Source organism: Kogia breviceps, chromosome 11 (assembly GCF_026419965.1).
Source record: "Kogia breviceps isolate mKogBre1 chromosome 11, mKogBre1 haplotype 1, whole genome shotgun sequence".
Lineage (NCBI taxonomy): Eukaryota > Metazoa > Chordata > Mammalia > Artiodactyla > Physeteridae > Kogia > Kogia breviceps.
Genome location: NC_081320.1, coordinates 78,703,099 through 78,721,577, shown reverse-complemented (window position 1 = coordinate 78,721,577; position 18,479 = coordinate 78,703,099). Strand labels below are relative to the sequence as shown.

At 42.8% G+C, this 18,479-nt stretch overlaps 1 protein-coding gene across 1 annotated transcript in view; it reads right to left on the bottom strand.

Annotated features, from left to right (window-relative positions):
* Window positions 1-691: 691 nt before the first annotated feature.
* SRD5A2 (steroid 5 alpha-reductase 2) overlaps window positions 692-18,479 on the bottom strand; it is a 54,609-nt gene continuing 36,821 nt past the window's right edge. The window contains exons 2-5 of the mRNA XM_059078757.2: window positions 12,357-12,520; window positions 7,882-7,983; window positions 5,352-5,502; window positions 692-2,603 (exon numbers count right to left, since the gene is read on the bottom strand). Of these exons, the coding sequence (XP_058934740.1) occupies window positions 2,537-2,603; window positions 5,352-5,502; window positions 7,882-7,983; window positions 12,357-12,520 (484 nt within the window). The 3' untranslated portion in view covers window positions 692-2,536. The remainder of the gene's footprint in view (window positions 2,604-5,351; window positions 5,503-7,881; window positions 7,984-12,356; window positions 12,521-18,479) is intronic.

Genomic DNA, 18,479 nt, shown 5'->3' with positions numbered 1-18,479 from the left:
CTACGGCAGAGAGTACCTACCTCAGTTATCAAGAAAATATTTAAAATTACATAAGTTATTCTATCCCATTTTTAAATTAAGAACGTCCACGATCATGTTAACTTGAAATGACAGTAGAATTTCTTAAATTTCCAGACATGCGTTTCCCTAAGTAAATCAGGGTTGGCCTAAATAAAATTTTAGAGAGCACCCTCTAGTGGCAAAAACATGCAATTGCTGGATAGCAGTTTCGTCCTGAGATTGCACACACTGGGCAAATAGTAGCTATCATTTGTTGAGCACTTATTTCAAGGACTGGCCTGGATGTTTTACATGGTAATAAGATAAAGGATTTAATAAAGGCAGTTTTCAATGTCACGGAGAGAACAGGGAGTCTTTTTATTTCACAGAGGCCAAGCTACACTTTAAGATTTATTTCACTGAGTGTGTTTCTCCCACTCCCCCGTGGATCCCTGAACACTAGGAGGGGCACCCAGCCTTAGCACATTCTCCTGCGCCTTTACTGCACCTGCCTGGAGTTCTTAGCTGTGTGACAAGCTCTATAAGTCATATTTCTCTTTTATTTTCAGCTCAGAGCCCTGAATTTCAAGTTGGCAAAATGAAGAGAGAAGAGAAAAAAAGGAAGCAACACTTGGAGGAAAAAAAAAAAAAAAAGAATAAAGGGGGAACAAACACAGCTCAACACTTTATGAAAATCTTCATGAGTCTGGGGATCTTTTAATTCAAAAAAATTACTTAACATCCATGATTTGAGAGGCATTTAAACAGCAAAACATGTATATATATGATTACAATTTATATTTTTCAGTAATCTACACCATCTTCAGAGCTTGTGTCTCGTGTGTTTTATTCTAGTGAATTTCTGCACTTAGCGCTACATCTGATAAAACCTGTGCTCATTCTCAAAGGGGTTTGCTAAACATTACCAACGCTGACTACAAACCTAGACCTTCACAGACAAATATTGTCGTACATTCTAATTATGAATGTTCAGCCCCTTCCTTAAATAGCCCAAAGTCTCAGCACCCATGCAAGGGTGGCCCCTCTACCGAGGTTGCAAATTCTGATGTCTACCACCTGATCAGTCCCAGCTCCTAGCTGGCTCCATGGGTCCAGATCCTCCAACTTATTTTGTGTGTGTGGTATGCGGGCCTCTCACTGCTGTGGCCTCTCCCGTTGCGGAGCACAGGCTCCGGACGCGCAGGCTCAGCGGCCGTGGCTCACTGGCCCAGCCACTCCGTGGCATGTGGGATCTTCCCGGACCGCGGCAGGAACCCGCGTCCCCTGCATCGGCAGGCGGATTCTCAACCACTGCGCCACCAGGGAAGCCCTAGATCCTCCTACTTTTTAAAGGACACTAGAGAATGGAGAATCCTCCTAATTTTTAAATTTTGGAAACTTTGAATGTAAACAAAAAAAGAAAACCAGACTATGTGAGAAACACTGTCAGAGCCAAACAAAGCAGGTTTTCTGCCTAGAGGCGTCCCTCCGGTTGCAATTTTCAGCCTCTGCTCCCAGGACTTCTGAGAACTGATGTTCAAGGCACCCTTAGGGAACGCCTTCTTGATCAGATCCTGAGGACTGTGAGGCAGAAACTCCAGAAGGGAAGAGTTGTTGGGTGCTTCTGAGAGGCTTTACCATCATTGTACATGTCTTGTCCAGGCAAAAAACATGTGCTCTTATTCGGTGATTTCCTTATCTGACACTCATTATTTGGATATTCCCACCAGTTTCTAAGAATATAAGAATTTGCGGTCTATTGTAAAACACTTTTTTGCTCTTTGTAGTCAATCAGAGTCAAGTCTTCTTCTTTGTGGTCATTAAAATCTGACCTTCAATAAAACCCACACCAGTTTTCTGGATTAGCCTATGATATCTCTAACAGGGATTGTGGACTCTTCAGAAAGACGGAGGCACTAAGACAATGCACAAATTTGAAATGGGGTCAATGCGCTGTTGCATTTTCAGCAATATGAAGACAGAGCTCCCCTATTAAAAGTCTACGTAATCATTTCACATTTTTCACAGTTAACTAAGGAAAACCCATGTGAGTGGGTTTTCATTTGGAAGAAAAATTGCTCTGGGTCCGTGCAGCTTCAGAATTTAAATCGCTGTGAATTTGTATACGTGTCAAATGTGCACCTTTAATAAATTCTATAAGCGCTGCCCTCAACTCAAAACTTTCTCAACTATCGAGCTGTCTTACACTGACAGAGCAGGTATAAAGCCACCTGTACTTGGGTCTTTCAGAGAAAAAAATACATAGGGAACTTTGCACTTTCTAGGAGGAATAGCTAAGTAGATGTCTTTGCGTAAAAAAAAAAAGGGCCTTGTTGAAGCTTCAGTAGGAGATCAGGACAGGGAGGATGGGAGGAAACACGAAGGGGGCCCATGCAGAATCCTCAGGCCAGCTGCCAGAACACCAGAGGCCTACTATTACATATACACAATGGGACTTTTAAAAAGTTCCAGGTTCAGCAGCTTGATGGTTTTCAACAGGATGGTGGGAGCTTTGTTCCCTTTTTATTTGGTTTCTTTAAAAGATGACTGGAATGAGGGCTTTCCGAGACTTGGGGTAGTCCTCAAACATCTTGAGGTAGAATCTAAAAGACAAGAGAGGAATAATTATAAATACAAGCAAGCGGTGGTGAACGACTGAGGTTTGATCTGTTTGGAATCCCTGTTACAAATCAGCCTGCAGCTGTTCAGGGTCTGACTCTTCCAGGTGGCCATCTATCTATCTTCTTCCTCCCTCCTGCATCCTATCTCTTGGAGATGTTGAAGCTTCTCATGTTGAGAAATAAAAAGTAATAGCCAGAGGACAGCAGTGGTGGCTGCACAATATGATGAGTGTACCCGATGCCACTGGATTATACACTTAACATTGTTAAAATGGTAAATTTTATGTCATGTATATTTTACCCAATAAAAAATACATCATAGCCAGAAAGAAGTACTCAGTGGATTCAACTGAGAAATACAGGGAAGCAGAGAGCCCAAAGAGCATGGGCAACGTTAACCCTAGAGAACTGGTCATGTTCCCAGGAAAAATATCCCTTCATGAGGCCGGGGAACTCCAAGAAAATGTTACCTTGTATTATGGGTTGAATTGTGTTCCCCCCCAAATATATGCTGAAGTTCTAACCCCCAGTTTTTGAGAATGTGACCTTATTTTGGAAATAGGGTCACTGCAAGTGTAATTTATTAAGATGAGGTCATACTGGAGCAGGGTGGGCCCTTAATCCAATATGACGGGTGTCCTCATGACAAGGGGAAGAAGAGACACAGAGACACACACACGTGGGCGAAGGCCACGTGAAGACAGAGGCAGGGGCTAGAGTGATGCGCTATAAGCCAGGAACACCAAAGACCGCCAGCCGCTGCCCGCAGCTAGGAAGAGACAAGGACGGATTCTTCCCTCAAGCCTTCAGAGAGAGCGTGGCCCTGCCCACACCTTGATTTCAGACTACTGCCTTCAGAACTGTGAGAGGATACATTTCTGTTCTTTAAGCCACTCGGTTTGAGGTCATCTGTTTCGGCAGCCCAGGGAGACTAAGACATCTTGTAAAAAGGCTTTCCCTTTAAGCTGTTCTCTCACCTAGTTGAAGCTGGCAGCTCTCAAGTTGTAATTCAGATGATACACTCTGTTCAAGTACCACAGTTTGAACTGGGGGACAAATAGTATTAATATGTCACAGAAGGTGGCTGGTTTTCCATGCTGTGATTTGAGGTCTGCTGAGCTGCCTCTCACAAACCCCAGTAAGCCCTGTGAAAAGATGCCCTCCGCCCTCCCCTCTGAAGCAGGCTGACATCACAGGACAGGGCCTCAGTTTGGATTCTGCTGTTGTACTAGCTAGAATCCCTCTGGTGGGATTGCTATCCCTCCCCTGACCAAGCCCAGCACAGGCCACCCTTCTCAGGGCCCCTCCAACTGCTGGCTGCTGCCCTGTCCTCTCCCCCGCCCCTCTGACCCTGGTGGGCAACAGGCCTACCTGAATGGGGGAGAACTATTACACTGACCCCCTTCCAGGCTGGGCACCCTCTGGCACCCTTCCCCACCAAGCAAAGGGGGGGGCAAGAATAGGTCATGAGGAGTTGCTGTTTCATTCATTTCTCACAGGTCTCTGCATAAATTCCACTCCAAGGAAAAAAACACATTCTTCTTTAAACCTTCAAAACTTTGAAATTAATCATTAGCAGGACTAAAACCCCTATGCAGGAGTATAAGGGGTTCCTTCAGGGTCCTGGTTCCAAGCCCGTTCTCTCTTTGGGCATCCATCCCCTCTGTCACCAGTAACCACAGACTTTCTCTTTCCTCCAGCCCCATTTCAGCGAAGGGATCTGACATTTGCCTTTACAGCCTGATAGCAACTTAGTATGTAACCCTTTCCCTTCCGGTGATACTTTTCCTTAACTCTTTTGTCCCCACCCCATCCCAGGTTCAGGGATTGGGAGGGAGGGAGGAGTTAGTAAAGCTTTAGGCTACACCTACAGGGGAATGGGTCTAAACCCCTGCAATTCCCAGCATTCCCCAACAGATGGCACAGTCCTGAAACTGCACCACCCAAGTACATAATTGTTGACCCTATCTTCCCAGGAAGCCAGCAATGACCTTGGTAATGATTTATGGAGGGTGGAGGTAGAGGAAGGAGGAGAGTACTAAAATAAGCCCTGGTATTATGCAGATTCCAAGAAAATAATCCTAGAGTCTCCAGGGCTCTGTGATTACCTGAACAGTTAGCACCAAACCTAGAATTAAAAATAGTAGGCACACTAGGTACAGGGCTAGTACTTTTCCCCAGTGGTTATCCATACTGGCTGTACCTCAGAATTACCTGGGAAGCTTTGGAAAGTGCAACCTGGGCTCCCACCTATGGAACACACTTGGAGAGATGTGGCGGAAGTGAATCGAAGCACGGAAACAGAATCTACGTCTTGTACCTCCTCTTACCTGTAGCCCACTGCCAAACAGCAGCCATTGCCAGATAAGCCTGATAGGAGGGCACAGAGCCTGGGTCAACTAACTCATGCGGACACTGAGCGCTTCTCTCTGGGACGCCTTCTTCAACAAGGAGGCATGTGGCTTCCCAAGTCACTTTGGTGCTCCTGTCTACCTGGGTTTGTTTTTGCTCATATGAAGAAAAAAAAATGTTACTGTCATCCAGCTAAATTCCAACTTCGGTGAAAATCCAAAAAGTCGGAATTTATCTGTCTGGATAATTGTATCAACCTTACTTTGTAAAAAAAAAAAAAAAATCTCTTCGGTGTCTATATCTGACTCCGTGTGTTAATAAAAGCCTATTTGGAGAAGAAAGCTACGTGGACGCTGCCACCTTGATTGAAAAGTTTACCTATGGTGGTGAAACGCTCGCAGCCCAAGGAAACAAAGTGAGAAAAATGCAAATGCAAGTGCTGGGAGGGACCAAGTGGCCAGGGCATAGCCGATCCATTCAATGATCTCGCCAAGGAAATTGGCTCCAGAAACGTACGTGAACAAGCCACCTGCGTGCAGAAGAATCAACAAGTCAATCATCAGTGCTAGATCACTGCCACGTTAAAACCCCTGTGCTTTGTTCCAAGATACATAAGGGAACCTAGGATGAATGTGGAGCTGGAGATTGCCTTCAGAGTCATGGGAGTTTGGTGGAATCCTCCTGGGGAGAAGGGAAAACAGCATCAGCATCCTGTAGCCCTCAGAACATCCTGGAATCGTGAGGAGTGGCCCCAACTGCTGGATGGGCTCCATCCAAATCTCCAACAACTGCTGGACTACTGGCTCTGGACAGACCAAGGATGAGGTGCAGGAGGTTGGGGATGGTTTTGTTCTATTAAGTAACATTTCCAGCTACCACTCACCTTCTCACTCCTTCCCTGGACACCCACACAGCACGTCCACCGCATACAAGTTAAAAGACCACACCACGTGAAAACAATAAAAACCTGAACTGATGTGAGAATTAGATTCTCCTTTGGCATTTGCCCTCCCACTTCTGCAAAGCAGTACACTCTGTTCGGGTTTAAAGTACAGAGTGGGAGCTGCAGGGGGTTTGCCCTACTGGAGCCTGGTGAAGTCCGTTTCTATTGATTTTAAAGATTTCCTTTTCTATCCAACCTCTATTTCTGACCTCAAAACTGTACCTAGAAATCAACACATTTATAATGGTAGGAAATATATCTACACTCAATATTTGTGCCCCACACTAAACTGGGAAAGTGTCACCCCAAACATTTTTTTCTTTCCATACTTACACAAAGAATATTTTGTTTTTAAGTCATTATCTAACATAACTTAATAGTTGGAGACCAACCTTGGCAATTTAACTTTTAAGAGCTTTCTCTGCTCTTCTCTATTTGTCTAGTTACTGAATGAAGACTTAAAAAATCAAAGCCCCTTAAAGTTATCTTCCTTAAGGATGATATTGCATCAGCCGTTCCTGACCTGTAATTCCCCAGGAGGAAACACTGGCCTACTGCAAAGGGTCTATAAATAGTCTGTGAATATAGCAAATGGTGTATCTCAACCTACAGTATTATTTTTGTTTGATGTAGGTACTGAAAGGATGTTAGCAACATTCAAATTCATTTAAGTGTTACCGAATTCAAAGAATCTTTGTCATTATTTTTTTAATCAGTGGATATTAGTCTGTGCCAACACCAGGTCGTAATTCAGTAATTTTTAAATGTAAATAAAGAGTTGTATTTACATCAAAAAGGGTGAGAGCCACTGACCGACACAAATACCCACCTAAAAATGTTGAAGGATGACTTGGACAAATTCACTCCCACCTGCTTATGCCGGTCAACCTCACACCTTGGTTACTTGGGGACAGTTAGGACTTCAAGTATTCTGCACCTTTATCTCTGAAAATGCACTTGTACTTGTTAGACTTCCCATCTTAATTTTTGATTAAGTAAATATGGTTCTCTACACCTTTTAGAACATACGAGTGACAGGAAATAAACAAACAATACCCCCTGACTACTCACTAGGTAAGTCTAGCGAGACTTAATGAAGAGGATAAATGTGTTGGTCATGCATGATTAGGCCTCATTCGCTACCCTAGGAAGGATCGACACTCCGTACATACGACTGTTAATTTTTTGTGTCAAGCTGACTGGCATGGGGTGCCCAGATATTTGGTTGACCAGTATTTCTGGGTGTGCCCATGAGGGTGTTTCTGGATAAGATTAACATTTGAGTCGACAGACTGAGTAAAGCAGACTGTCCTCCCCAGGGCTGATGGGCATCCAACCCACTGGAGGCCTGAACAGAACAAAAAGCAGGTGAAGGGAGAATTCACTCTCTGTTTTTGAGCTGGGACATTGGTCTTCTCCTGCATTCAGACTGGAACGTACACGGAAGCTCTCCCAGTTCTCAGGCCTTGGGACTCAGACTGGAAATTACACTGCCTACTCTCTGCGGGCTCCACCTTGCAGACGGAAGATCCTGGGATTTCTCAGCCTCCATAGTCATGTGAGCCAATTCCTCGTAATAAATCTCTTTATTTATCAATATCTGTATCTATATTCTATTGGTTCTATTTCTCTGGAGAACCCCAGTACAGCACATAATAATCTTACCTACTGCAACTAAGAGGCAGCCTACTTTCACCCTACCCCAAACCCCTCCTTCCCCCCACCTTCAGGGCCTTGTGATCATGAACCTTCCTGGGGGCTCTTCTCTTGAACTTCCGGGTTCAGATGAGGACTGTAAATGTGCTGTGGGGTAGGGGGGGATGTGGAGGAGAAGTCAGGGACATAATGGGATAGATTGTGTCATCTGTGCCCTCTCTGCCCCCTGTCCCTTTGTTACTCATAGTGTAATTCCTGAGACAGGCTCTCAAGAAGGAGTGGGAATCTGGAGGGCAGGGGAGACATTACCTTGTGGAATCCTATAGATGATTTCTCCAGGCTTCCTGAGCTGGCGCAATATATAGTCACTATGAATGTTGATTCCCATTCCCAAAATAAATAAGAAGACACCTTGGCAAAGAAGAGAGGGAGAAGTTTAAAATGTATCCTGTTTTTGGTGTTTTTCTCACAATATAAAGTTTTTGTTGTTGTTGTTGTTTTTCTAAAAATGAAGGGAAGGGCATTTGACTTCGAATTTTAAGAATGAAACTAAGGCAAAGAAGGGGGGGGAGGGGGCAACTAACCCTGGTCCTAAACTTGAATGCAGGGGCTGTGCTGTTTCATAAACCAGAGGGCTGAAAATGCACAGTGTCACGTGATAGAGGCAAGTGGGAAAGGAGAGATGGAGGCCCTATCATCATGCAATACTTACATAAGTAAATAAATGAATGAATAAATAGCAAGCTTTCAGCCCATTCACAGATAATCAAACCATGAGAGACGGTCTTGTAACCTAGTTCTGCCACGAGGATGTAAAGGGAAGTCTTTTGGAGGTTTCCTTGGAAATCTTTTGCTTTTCTGATAAAGGGGGCCAAATGGGACCAGTGCCTCTATGGCCTCCCTCTTCCTTCGTTGCCAGATGCGATGCCTTGAGCTACAGGAAATGTCTTGCAACCATGAAGTGACTGTGATGACTAGAAGTAAATATGCTCACAACAGTGGAGCAGAAAGTGCCTGGGATCTTAATGACACCAGTAAGCAGCTGAAGGAATGCAGAAGCCACCTACCTTCAGACAATCTTGTTATGTAAGAAATATAAATTCTTAATTATTTAAGTCACTAAGAGTTCGGTTTCTGTGACTTATTGCCGACAGCACTACTGACTGATATACCACGCTCATGGAAGTTAACTGGAGAGCTTGGCACCTAGCAAACTGGTTTCCACCACGGCCAGTTCTCACACACACACTCCCCTTCCCCACTCACAGGTACAGAAAGGGCCCTGGTCTGAGATGAGGAGAGCTGGGGTCAGGGACACTATGTACTACGTCCCAATGGGCCCAGAATCACTCACTGTTCCACACAGACACCCAACCCCAGCTCTCAGCCAAGTGTATTTGTGCTGATTAAAATACATCGGGCAGGGGACTTCCCTGGTGGCACAGTGGTTAAGAATCTGCCTGCTAGTGCAGGGGACGTGGGTTTGATCCCTGGTCCGGGAAGATCCAACATGCCGCAGAGCAACTAAGCCCGCGAGCCACAACTACTGAGCCCACTCACCACAACTACTGAAGCCTGTGTGCCCCAGAGCCCATGCACTGCAACTACTGAGCCCACATGCTGCAACTACTGAAGCCTGCGCACCTAGAGTCCGTGCTCAGCAACAAGAGAAGCCACCACAATGAGAAGCCCGTGCACCGCAACAAAAAGTAGCCCCCGTTTGCCGCAACTAGAGAAAGCACACACACAGCAAAGAAGACCCAATGCAGCCAAAAATAAAAATATAATAAAATAAATTTTAAAAAACAAAATACATCAGGCAAAAAGCAAGAACAGTTGAATTAAAAACAGTCACATCTACTCTCACCTCATTTGCTATGATATGAAACAATGATTGTTAATGTTGTCTTGTCAAAATATTATTAGACTGGAAGAAAGGAAACGTGGGAAGGGACACCGGTGGAGGGAGGACAAAGGGGTGGGAGAGGGAGGGGAGATAGCATGCACAGCAGTGGAAAAGCAGGCACCTTAGATTCGATGTCTGTGTGTCCTTGGACAAGTCACTTAACCTCTCTCAGCCTCAGTTTTCTTATCTGTAAAATGTAGATTCTAACAATACCTATCTTACAAGGATGGTATGAGATTCATTCACATGTTTATTCTTTCATTCATTTATTCAGATAACATGTGTTGAGGTCTTACTATGTACCAAGCACTGTCCTAAACACCAGGGATATAGTAGTGAGAAAAACAGTCAAGGTGTCTGTTCTCATAGAGCTTACATTTCAGTGGAGAAACACAGAAATCAATTAAAATAATGAAAAATTTTAAATCACATAATATTACTACAAAGCAGAAAGTCAAAGTAGGATAAGGAGATAAAGAGTGAACTGGGGGGCTTCCCTGGTGGCGCAGAGGTTGAGAGTCTGCCTGCCGATGCAGGGGACGCGGGTTCGTGCCCCGGTGCGGGAAGATCCCACATGCCGCGGAGCAGCTGGGCCCGTGAGCCATGGCCACTGAGCCTGCGCGTCCGGAGCCTGTGCTCCGCAACGGGAGAGGCCACAGCAGTGAGAGGCCCGTGTACCGCAAAAACAAAAAAAAAAGAGTGAACTGGGGTGGGGAGGAAGTGTCTCTACTTTAGATGAGGTCAATAGAGAAAGCTTTTCTGAAGATCTGGCATCTGTCCTATGATTTGAATAATGAGAATACAAGGATCTGAGGAAGAACATTCTGGTAGAGGGACTAACAGATGCAAAGGTCCTGAGGCTAGTATAGGTTTAGCATGTCTAAGAAACAGAAGGAAGGTGCTACAGTTAATGCTTTAAGATAGATGGGGGGTGGGGGTGGGGTAATGAGATGAGAAGAGGATGGTAACTTTCAAAATCCCATCAAGCTCTACAGGATATGGTGAGGAGTGTGGATTTTTAACTGCAACAGGAAGCCAATGGCAGGTTTTACGCAGGGGAGAATAGGATCTGATGTCAGTTTATTATCATTACAAAAGAAGTATATATGTTTTGTGGAAGATGAAATGCTAATTAGCAGAAATAAGAAAACCAAGACATTTTGTTCCTACCACCCAGGAACTACCACCATTAAACATTTTGGTGCATGTCCTTCCAGATCTTCATCTTATGTAACATCTAGGTATATTCCAATTTCTTCAAATGTCCCCAGAATACCACTTCTAGCTGGTTCGTGTAAACCAAAGTCCAATATAGGACCACACCTGACATCTGGTCATTACATCCTTTAAGGCCATTTTCATCTAGCCCAGACCCCTATCTTTTTTTTTTTTTTTTTTAGGACACTGACTTCTTAAAAAGACCAGACAGTGGTCCCTCAGAAAGCCCCCCTTTCTAGATAAGACTGGCTTACTTCCTCATGGTGGCATCTAACTTATTTTATTCTTTGTATTTCCTGTAAACTGGCATAAATCATTTTCTTGTGTGGTTATGGGATCAGTTTAATAACTATACAGTTAGGTACATTTATTTATCTGTTCTCAGTGTTGAGCGACTTTCATTTGGATTTTTAATTAAGTTATGAAGTTTCATGATTCAAAGGACAAAACTATATTAAAAGAAAATTTCTGCCCACCATCCCATTCTCTTTACCCAAACCCTACAGATACCCTTTTGAAAACAGTTTCTTTTTTATCAATCCAATAGTTCCTCCTCCAATTTTTTACACAAAAAGCGGCATACTATACACACTGTGCACACTTTATTTTTATTTAACCACATGTTCTAGAGATGTCTCCAAATGAGCACAGAGACATTCCTTGCTTTTGTTTTGCTTTGTTTGGTTGTTTCTGTGGCTCCAGAATACTCCATTGGGTGCATGTACCAGCATTCATACAACTAATCCTCTGGCCGTTTGTATGTTCAAATGTTCCCTCTGACTGCTGTGTGAAGGAGCTACTGAAGGTCAGGGCTGGAAGTAGGAAGTTTAGCTTAAAGGTCACCGTGGCAGCCCAGGCAAGAGGTCATCCTGGTTCAGACCAGGATGAAGTTAGTGCGGTCATGGAAAGCTGAGTTCAGTCGGCACATGTTTTAGAACTAGAGGCAGCTGTACTAAGCTGATGGAGAGAACGTGATACGTGATGTAAAGAGAGGGATTAAGGATAATCTCTGCCTTTTTCCTTTGAGCCAAAATAATGTACAAACAGTTGAACCTTTACTTTAGTAAAGAACTTTAGTTCCTTTTGCAGATAATGAAAAAAATTCAATGATCAGTGTTTTCTACTATTTTGGATAGGTGGTCAGGAAAAGTCTCTCTGAGGAGGTGTGAATTAATAGAGACCTAAAGAAAGGGAGGGAGCAAGCTCCGCGAGTATACAGGGACTGAGCATTCTACACAGAGGGTGCAGTCTGGACAACAGCTCTGGAGCAGGACAAACTTGAGTATTCCAGGTCCAGCAGGAAAGCCACTGAGGCTACAGCACAGTGAGATGGATGGAGATAGGAAATGAAGTCAGGAAATGGGGCAGGACCAAGAACATTTGGGTTTCATAGGCAATGGTGAGAAATTTGTATTTTATCCTGAGAGTTACAGAAATGCATTGGAGGGTTTTGAGATGGGTAATGACATGATGTTTTTCAAAGATCTCTCAGGCTGCTATACAGAGAAAAGACCGGGATGGAGGTGGTTGTGGGGTGGGGGTGGGAGGAATGGAATCCTTGGAAGGTTATTGCAACAGGATAGGGAGAGGTAATGGTGATTTAGCCTGTGGGAAGGGGTGTTAACTGGGGTACGGGTGAGAAGCAGTCAGATTCACTTACCCAAGCTAAACCGTATGTCTGTGTACCACTCAGCAGGGTATTCAGCACAGTAAACCAGATAGTAGCCTTGGAGGAGTCCATTTCCCATGCAGAAGACAAAGCCTCTGAAAAGGAATACAACTGGAAATGGCCTCCCTCTAGTGAGCAGTGAGTAAACAAACGTCCTAGGGTAGATGGGGGAGAAAGGTCAGGATCCATTGTTAAAAAAAAAAAAAAAAAATCAATCAATGAGATGAAGCAACAGGCAATCACATCAAACCCATTTTATCAAACCCATTTAAACTTAAATGTATACAGTGGAAGAACATTATTATCTGGTTCTAGAGCAATCATTTAGGCTATTATTTGTCTTGTTTCATTAAAATGCATAGTAGCCACCAAGCATTTCAAGCCACAACAGCCTTGAAAAGTAAATTTCATCCTTATAAATTAAGTTAATAAATTCAATCCTATAAACACAGGACTGGAGATCAGCTTTACATGGATCTAGAAGTGAAATCCAGATTATACTGGAAGAAAGATAAAGCCAGGCTTATCCCACGTAGCAGTGGAATGGAATTGTGATAGGAGTCGTTCAGACATATGTGGCTTTCCATATGTCTCTCTAATGTGATTTAATTACTGATATTGTAGCATTCCCTAGAAAGTGGGCTGCAGAACCCCTTGAGAAAAGTGAGAGATTCCTTTAAATGCTAGGAACTAGGAATCTAGAGGAATCTAGGAAGACGTTAAAAAATATAAATAATGTCAAAATTAAAATTTGCTCAAGATATAATGCTAAATACTAGACAGCAAACTATGTCCTATTTTTGATTTTTCTTCTTTTATGGTGCAATATAACCATCATACAGGAAAGTTCATAAACCTATGTGAATAGTTTAATGAATTACTATCAAATAAACACCCATAAAGTCACTAACCCAAGTCAAGAAATGGAATATTGCCATCACCCAGTAGCCTCCTATGGGTCCTCCCTGTTCACAGTACCACCATTACCCCAGAGGTAACCACCATCCTGATTCCTGTAATAATCATTTCCTTTTGCTTCTTTACAATTTTACCTCATTTGTATGCATCCCTAAAAATACAGTTTATTTTGCTCATATTTAATTCCATATGAAAGGAAACTCATCATTATGTTTCTAAGACTCAAGCATGTTGTTGTGGATGGCTACAGTTCATTTATTTTCATTGTTGTATATTATTGTCATGTATGAATATACCACATGTGCTTATCTATTTTACTTTGATGAATATTTGAGTTCCTTCCATAGTGTTTTACTTACTCAAAGAAAATTTTCCCAACCCACACACATATGGTCACCTTATTTTTGATAAAGGAGGCAAGAATATACAATGGAGAAAAGACAGCCTCTTCAATAAGCGGTGCTTGGAAAACCAGACAGCTACATGTAAAAGAAAGAAATTAGAAGACTCTCTAACACCATATACAAAAATAAACTCAAAATGGATTAAAGACCTAAATGTAAGGCCAGACACTATCAAATTCTTAGAGGAAAACATAGGCAGAACACTCTATGACATAAATCACAGCAAGATCCTTTTTGACCCACCTCCTAGAGAAATGGAAACAAAAACAAAAATAAACAAATGCGACCCAATGAAACTTAAAAGCTTTTGCACAGCAAAGGAAATCATAAACAAGACAAAAAGACAACCCTTAGAATGGGAGAAAATATTTGCAAATGAAGCAAATGACAAAGGATTAATCTCCAAAATTTACAAGCAGCTCATGCATCTCAATAGCAAAAAACAAACAACCCAATCCAAAAGTGGGCAGAAGACCTAAACAGACATTTCTCCAAAAAAGATATACAGATTGCCAACAAACACACGAAAGGATGCTCAACATCACTAATCATTAGAGAAATGCAAATCAAAACTACAATGAGCTATCACCTCACACCAGTTACAATGGGCATCATCAGAAAATCTATAAACAACAAATGCTGGAGCGGGTGTGGAGAAAAGGGAACCCTCTTGCACCGTTGGTGGGAATGTAAATTGATACAGCCACTACAGAGAACAGTATGGAGGTTCCTTAAAAAACTAAAAACAGGGCTTCCCTGGTAGCGCAGTGGTTGAGGGTCTGCCTGCTGATGCAGGGGACATGGGTTCGTGCCCCGGTCTGGGAGGATCCCACATGCCGTGGAACGGCTGGGCCCATGAACCATGGCCGCTGGGCCTGAACCTGCTGTGCTGGAGCCCGTCCAGACCCTGTGCTCCGCAATGGGAGAGGCCACAGCAGTGAGAGGCCCGCATACCGCAAAAAAAAAACAACCCAAAACAGAACTACCATACGACCCAGCAATCCCACTACTAGGCATATACCCTAAGAAAACTATAATTCAGAGAGTCATATACCACAATGTTCATTGCAGCACTATTTACAATAGCCAGGACATGGAAGTAACCTAAGTGTCCATCGACAGATGAGTAGATAAAGAAGATGTGGCACGTATATACAATGGAATATTACTCAGCCATAAAAAGAAACGAAATTGAGTTATTTGTAGAGAGGTGGATGGACCTGGAGTCTGTCATACAGAGTGAAGTAAGTCAGAAAGAGAAAAACAAATACCATATGCTAACACACATATGTGGAATCTAAAAAAAAAATATATATATATATGGTTTTGATGAACCTAGGGGCAGGACAGGAATAAAGATGCAGACGTAGAGAATGGGCTTGAGGACACGGGGAAGGGGAAGGGTAAGCTGGGATGAAGTGAGAGAGTGGCATGGACATATATACACTACCCAATGTAAAATAGATAGCTAGTGGGAAACAGCCACATAGCACAGGGAGATCAACTCGGTGCTTTGTGACCACCTAGAGGGGTGGGATAGGGAGGCTGGGAGGCAGACGCAAGAAGGAGGAGATATGGGGATACATGTATATGCATAGCTGATTCACTTCGATATAAAGCAGAAGCTAACACACCATTGTAAAGCAATTATACTCCAATAAAGATGTTAAAATAGGAAAGATTATTTTCCCATTATTTTAATGATTTTTCATTTTGTTTAAACCTTTGATACATTTGTAATTTATTTTGTTGCAAGAAATTAGATAAGAATCCAACATAATTTTTTTCCTAATGTTAGTAAATTTACTAAATATCTCTTCTTCACTGACACGCATTGCCATTGATATTATACACTACATTATTATACATATTGGTTTCTCTTCTAGACTCTTGTTTCTGTTCCATTGATCTATTTATTGCCAGTATTATGTTATTTTAATAATTGTACTTTTAAAATATGTCTTAATATTAGGTGGGGCTGTTCTTATATCATCACTTTTTTTAAGGATTTTCAAGTTACTCTTCACTGTTTATTTTTCATGTTAACTTTAAAACTAACTTGTGAAACACCCACTCCCAAATCTCACAAATGTTAGAAATACCATTGACCCTTGAACAATGGGGGTTTGAACTGCCCAGATCAACTTGTCCACGAATTGTTTTCAATAGTAAATACTACAGTACTACACTATAGAGGGTTGGTTGAATGCAGGGATGCAGAACCTCAGATAAGGAGGAATGGCGTTTACTGAGGAACCACAGATATGGAGGACTGACTATGAGGTACACATGGATTTTTCAATTGCTTGGAGGCTCAGTTCCCCTAACACCCATATTGTTCAAGGGTCAACTGTACTCTTAAATTTAAAAATTAATTAAAAGAGTGAAACTACAGAAGGAGAACCTCCAAGAGCACTCCTCCATAAAAGAAAAACAAAAAAACTGCCAAAAAAATGTCAGACCTCTGGGAACCAACCAAGGCTTGCAGCAACCCAGGGAGCATTTAGGCAAGAAAAAGGCTAAATCTCAGGAAGGACAACAAGCTTTGTGGCATTTTCAACTAACCTTAATTCCATCTCCCACTTTCCAGTTCTGCACAGCATTGAAAAGTAACAGCTTCCATTGCCAGGATTGGAGGGAGCAAAACAGGGCTTGAGCTCTTTCAAAGCCCCATTTCCAAAGAGAAGTCATTATTTTACCTGTCTGGTAGTTCCCTGAAAGACTCCACACAAAAGGCTGGTCTTCAGTCCACCTCACTCAAACCTACCTAGTGCTAAAACTTTCTGGGGATGGGGGGATGTTTTTGAATGTTTTAGCAGCACAGTGGCCTGAGGTAATGGATAACAGGTGGGGCAAATATTAGACTAATCAAAAAGCTTAAAAGGAAAGACTGAGGAATGAGATGCCCATAGGGGCTTTGAAAATCTCATACATATTTTTGGGAATCTAGACAGTCATGCACATGCATAGGGCCATGCACATCCTCAAAAGAAGACCTGAAAATGGCCTAAGCCCTCACCTCTGATTGACCTTGAGGTCTGTGAAAGTAGCAAGTGAGGCCAAAGCAAAGTTGTAATCTACATGAGTGGTTGTTGAAGGACTTCTCTCAGATGCACACAGAGGCCCTTGGCAAAGACTGGGAGATTTATTGGTCCCAGGTATTTAAGGAAATCTCTGATCATTAACTGGTCATTAAGAAAACCAAGTAGTGACTTCAGTGGCCACACCAACCAAGAAGGCTTCATAGAATGAGTTCAGAAAAGCTACTAGGCAAACAGCAGCAACAAACCCGGGGGGAGGCAGAGAGAATCTGATTTCCAGAGTTGCTACACGGTATTATTTGAAATGCTTAGTTTTCAACAATAAAGTATGGAACATGAAAAGAAACAAGAAACTATTACCCATACATAGGGAAAAATACAACCAATTAACACTGTCTCTGAGAAACCCAGACTTTGGACTTACTAGGCAAAAACTTTAAATTGACTATTTTAAATATGTTCAAAGGGCTAAGAAAACCATGTCTAAAGAACTAAATGAATTTATAAGAATGAGAGACTATCAAATAGAGAATATCAATGGAGATCAAAATTATAAGAAGGAACCAAATAAAAATCTGGAGTTGAAATGAAAATTTCACTAGAGGGACTTAGCAGTAGACTTGAGCAGGCAGAAGAAACAATCAATGAAACTGAAGATAGGTTAATTGAATTATTCTAGTCTGAGGAATAGAGAGAAAAAAGAATGGAGAAAAATAAACAGAAGTTCAGAAGTCTATAGGACACAGAGATAATGACAAAGGGACAGAAAGAATATGTGCAGAAATAATGTCCCAAAACTTCAGAACTTGATGACAAACATTAATCAACACATCCAAGAAGCTCAGTGAACTCCACATAGATAGACTCACAGATATCCAAGTGTAGGTACATCATAATCAAACTGATGAAAGACAAAGAGAGTGTCTTGAAAACAGCAAGAGAGAAGCAACTCACCACATGCAATAGAATACTAGCTGATTTCTCATCAGAAACCATGGAGGCAAGCAGGCAGTGGAATGACATATTCAGTATGCTGACAAAAAACAAACAAACAAACTGTCAAACAATATTTTTTTATCTGGGAAAATAACACTTCAAAAGCCAAGGAGGGGGGGGTAGCTTCAAGATGGCAGAAGAGTAAGAAGTGGAGATCACCTTCCTCCCCACAAATACATCAAAAATACATCTACATGTGGAACAACTCCCACAGAACACCTACTGAATGCTGGCAGAAGACCTCAGACCTCCCAAAAGGCAAGAAACTCCCCCACATACCTGGGTGGGGCAAAAGAAAAAACAGAGACAAAAGAATAGGAACGGAACCTGCACCAGTGGGAGGGAGCTGTGAAGGAGAAAAGGTTTCCACACACTAGGAAGCCCCTCTGTGGGCAGAGACTGCAGGTGGTGGAGGTGGGGGGAAGCTTCAGAGCCACGGAGAGCGCAGGAACAGGGGTGTGGAGGGCAAAGCGGAGAGATTCCCACAGAGGATTGCTGCTGACCAACACTCACCAGCCCAAGAGGCTTCTCTGCTCACCCACTGGGGAGGATGGAGGCTGGGAGCTGAGGCTCCGGCTTCAGAGGTCTGATCCCTGGGAGAGGACGGGAGTTGGCTGCATGAACACAGCCTGAAGGGGCTAGCGCACCACGGCAAGCTGGGAGGGAGTCTGGGAGAAGTCTGGAGCTGCCAAAGAGGCAAGAGACCTTTTCCTCCCTCTTTGCTTCCTGGGCGAGAGGAGAGGGAGTTAAGTGTG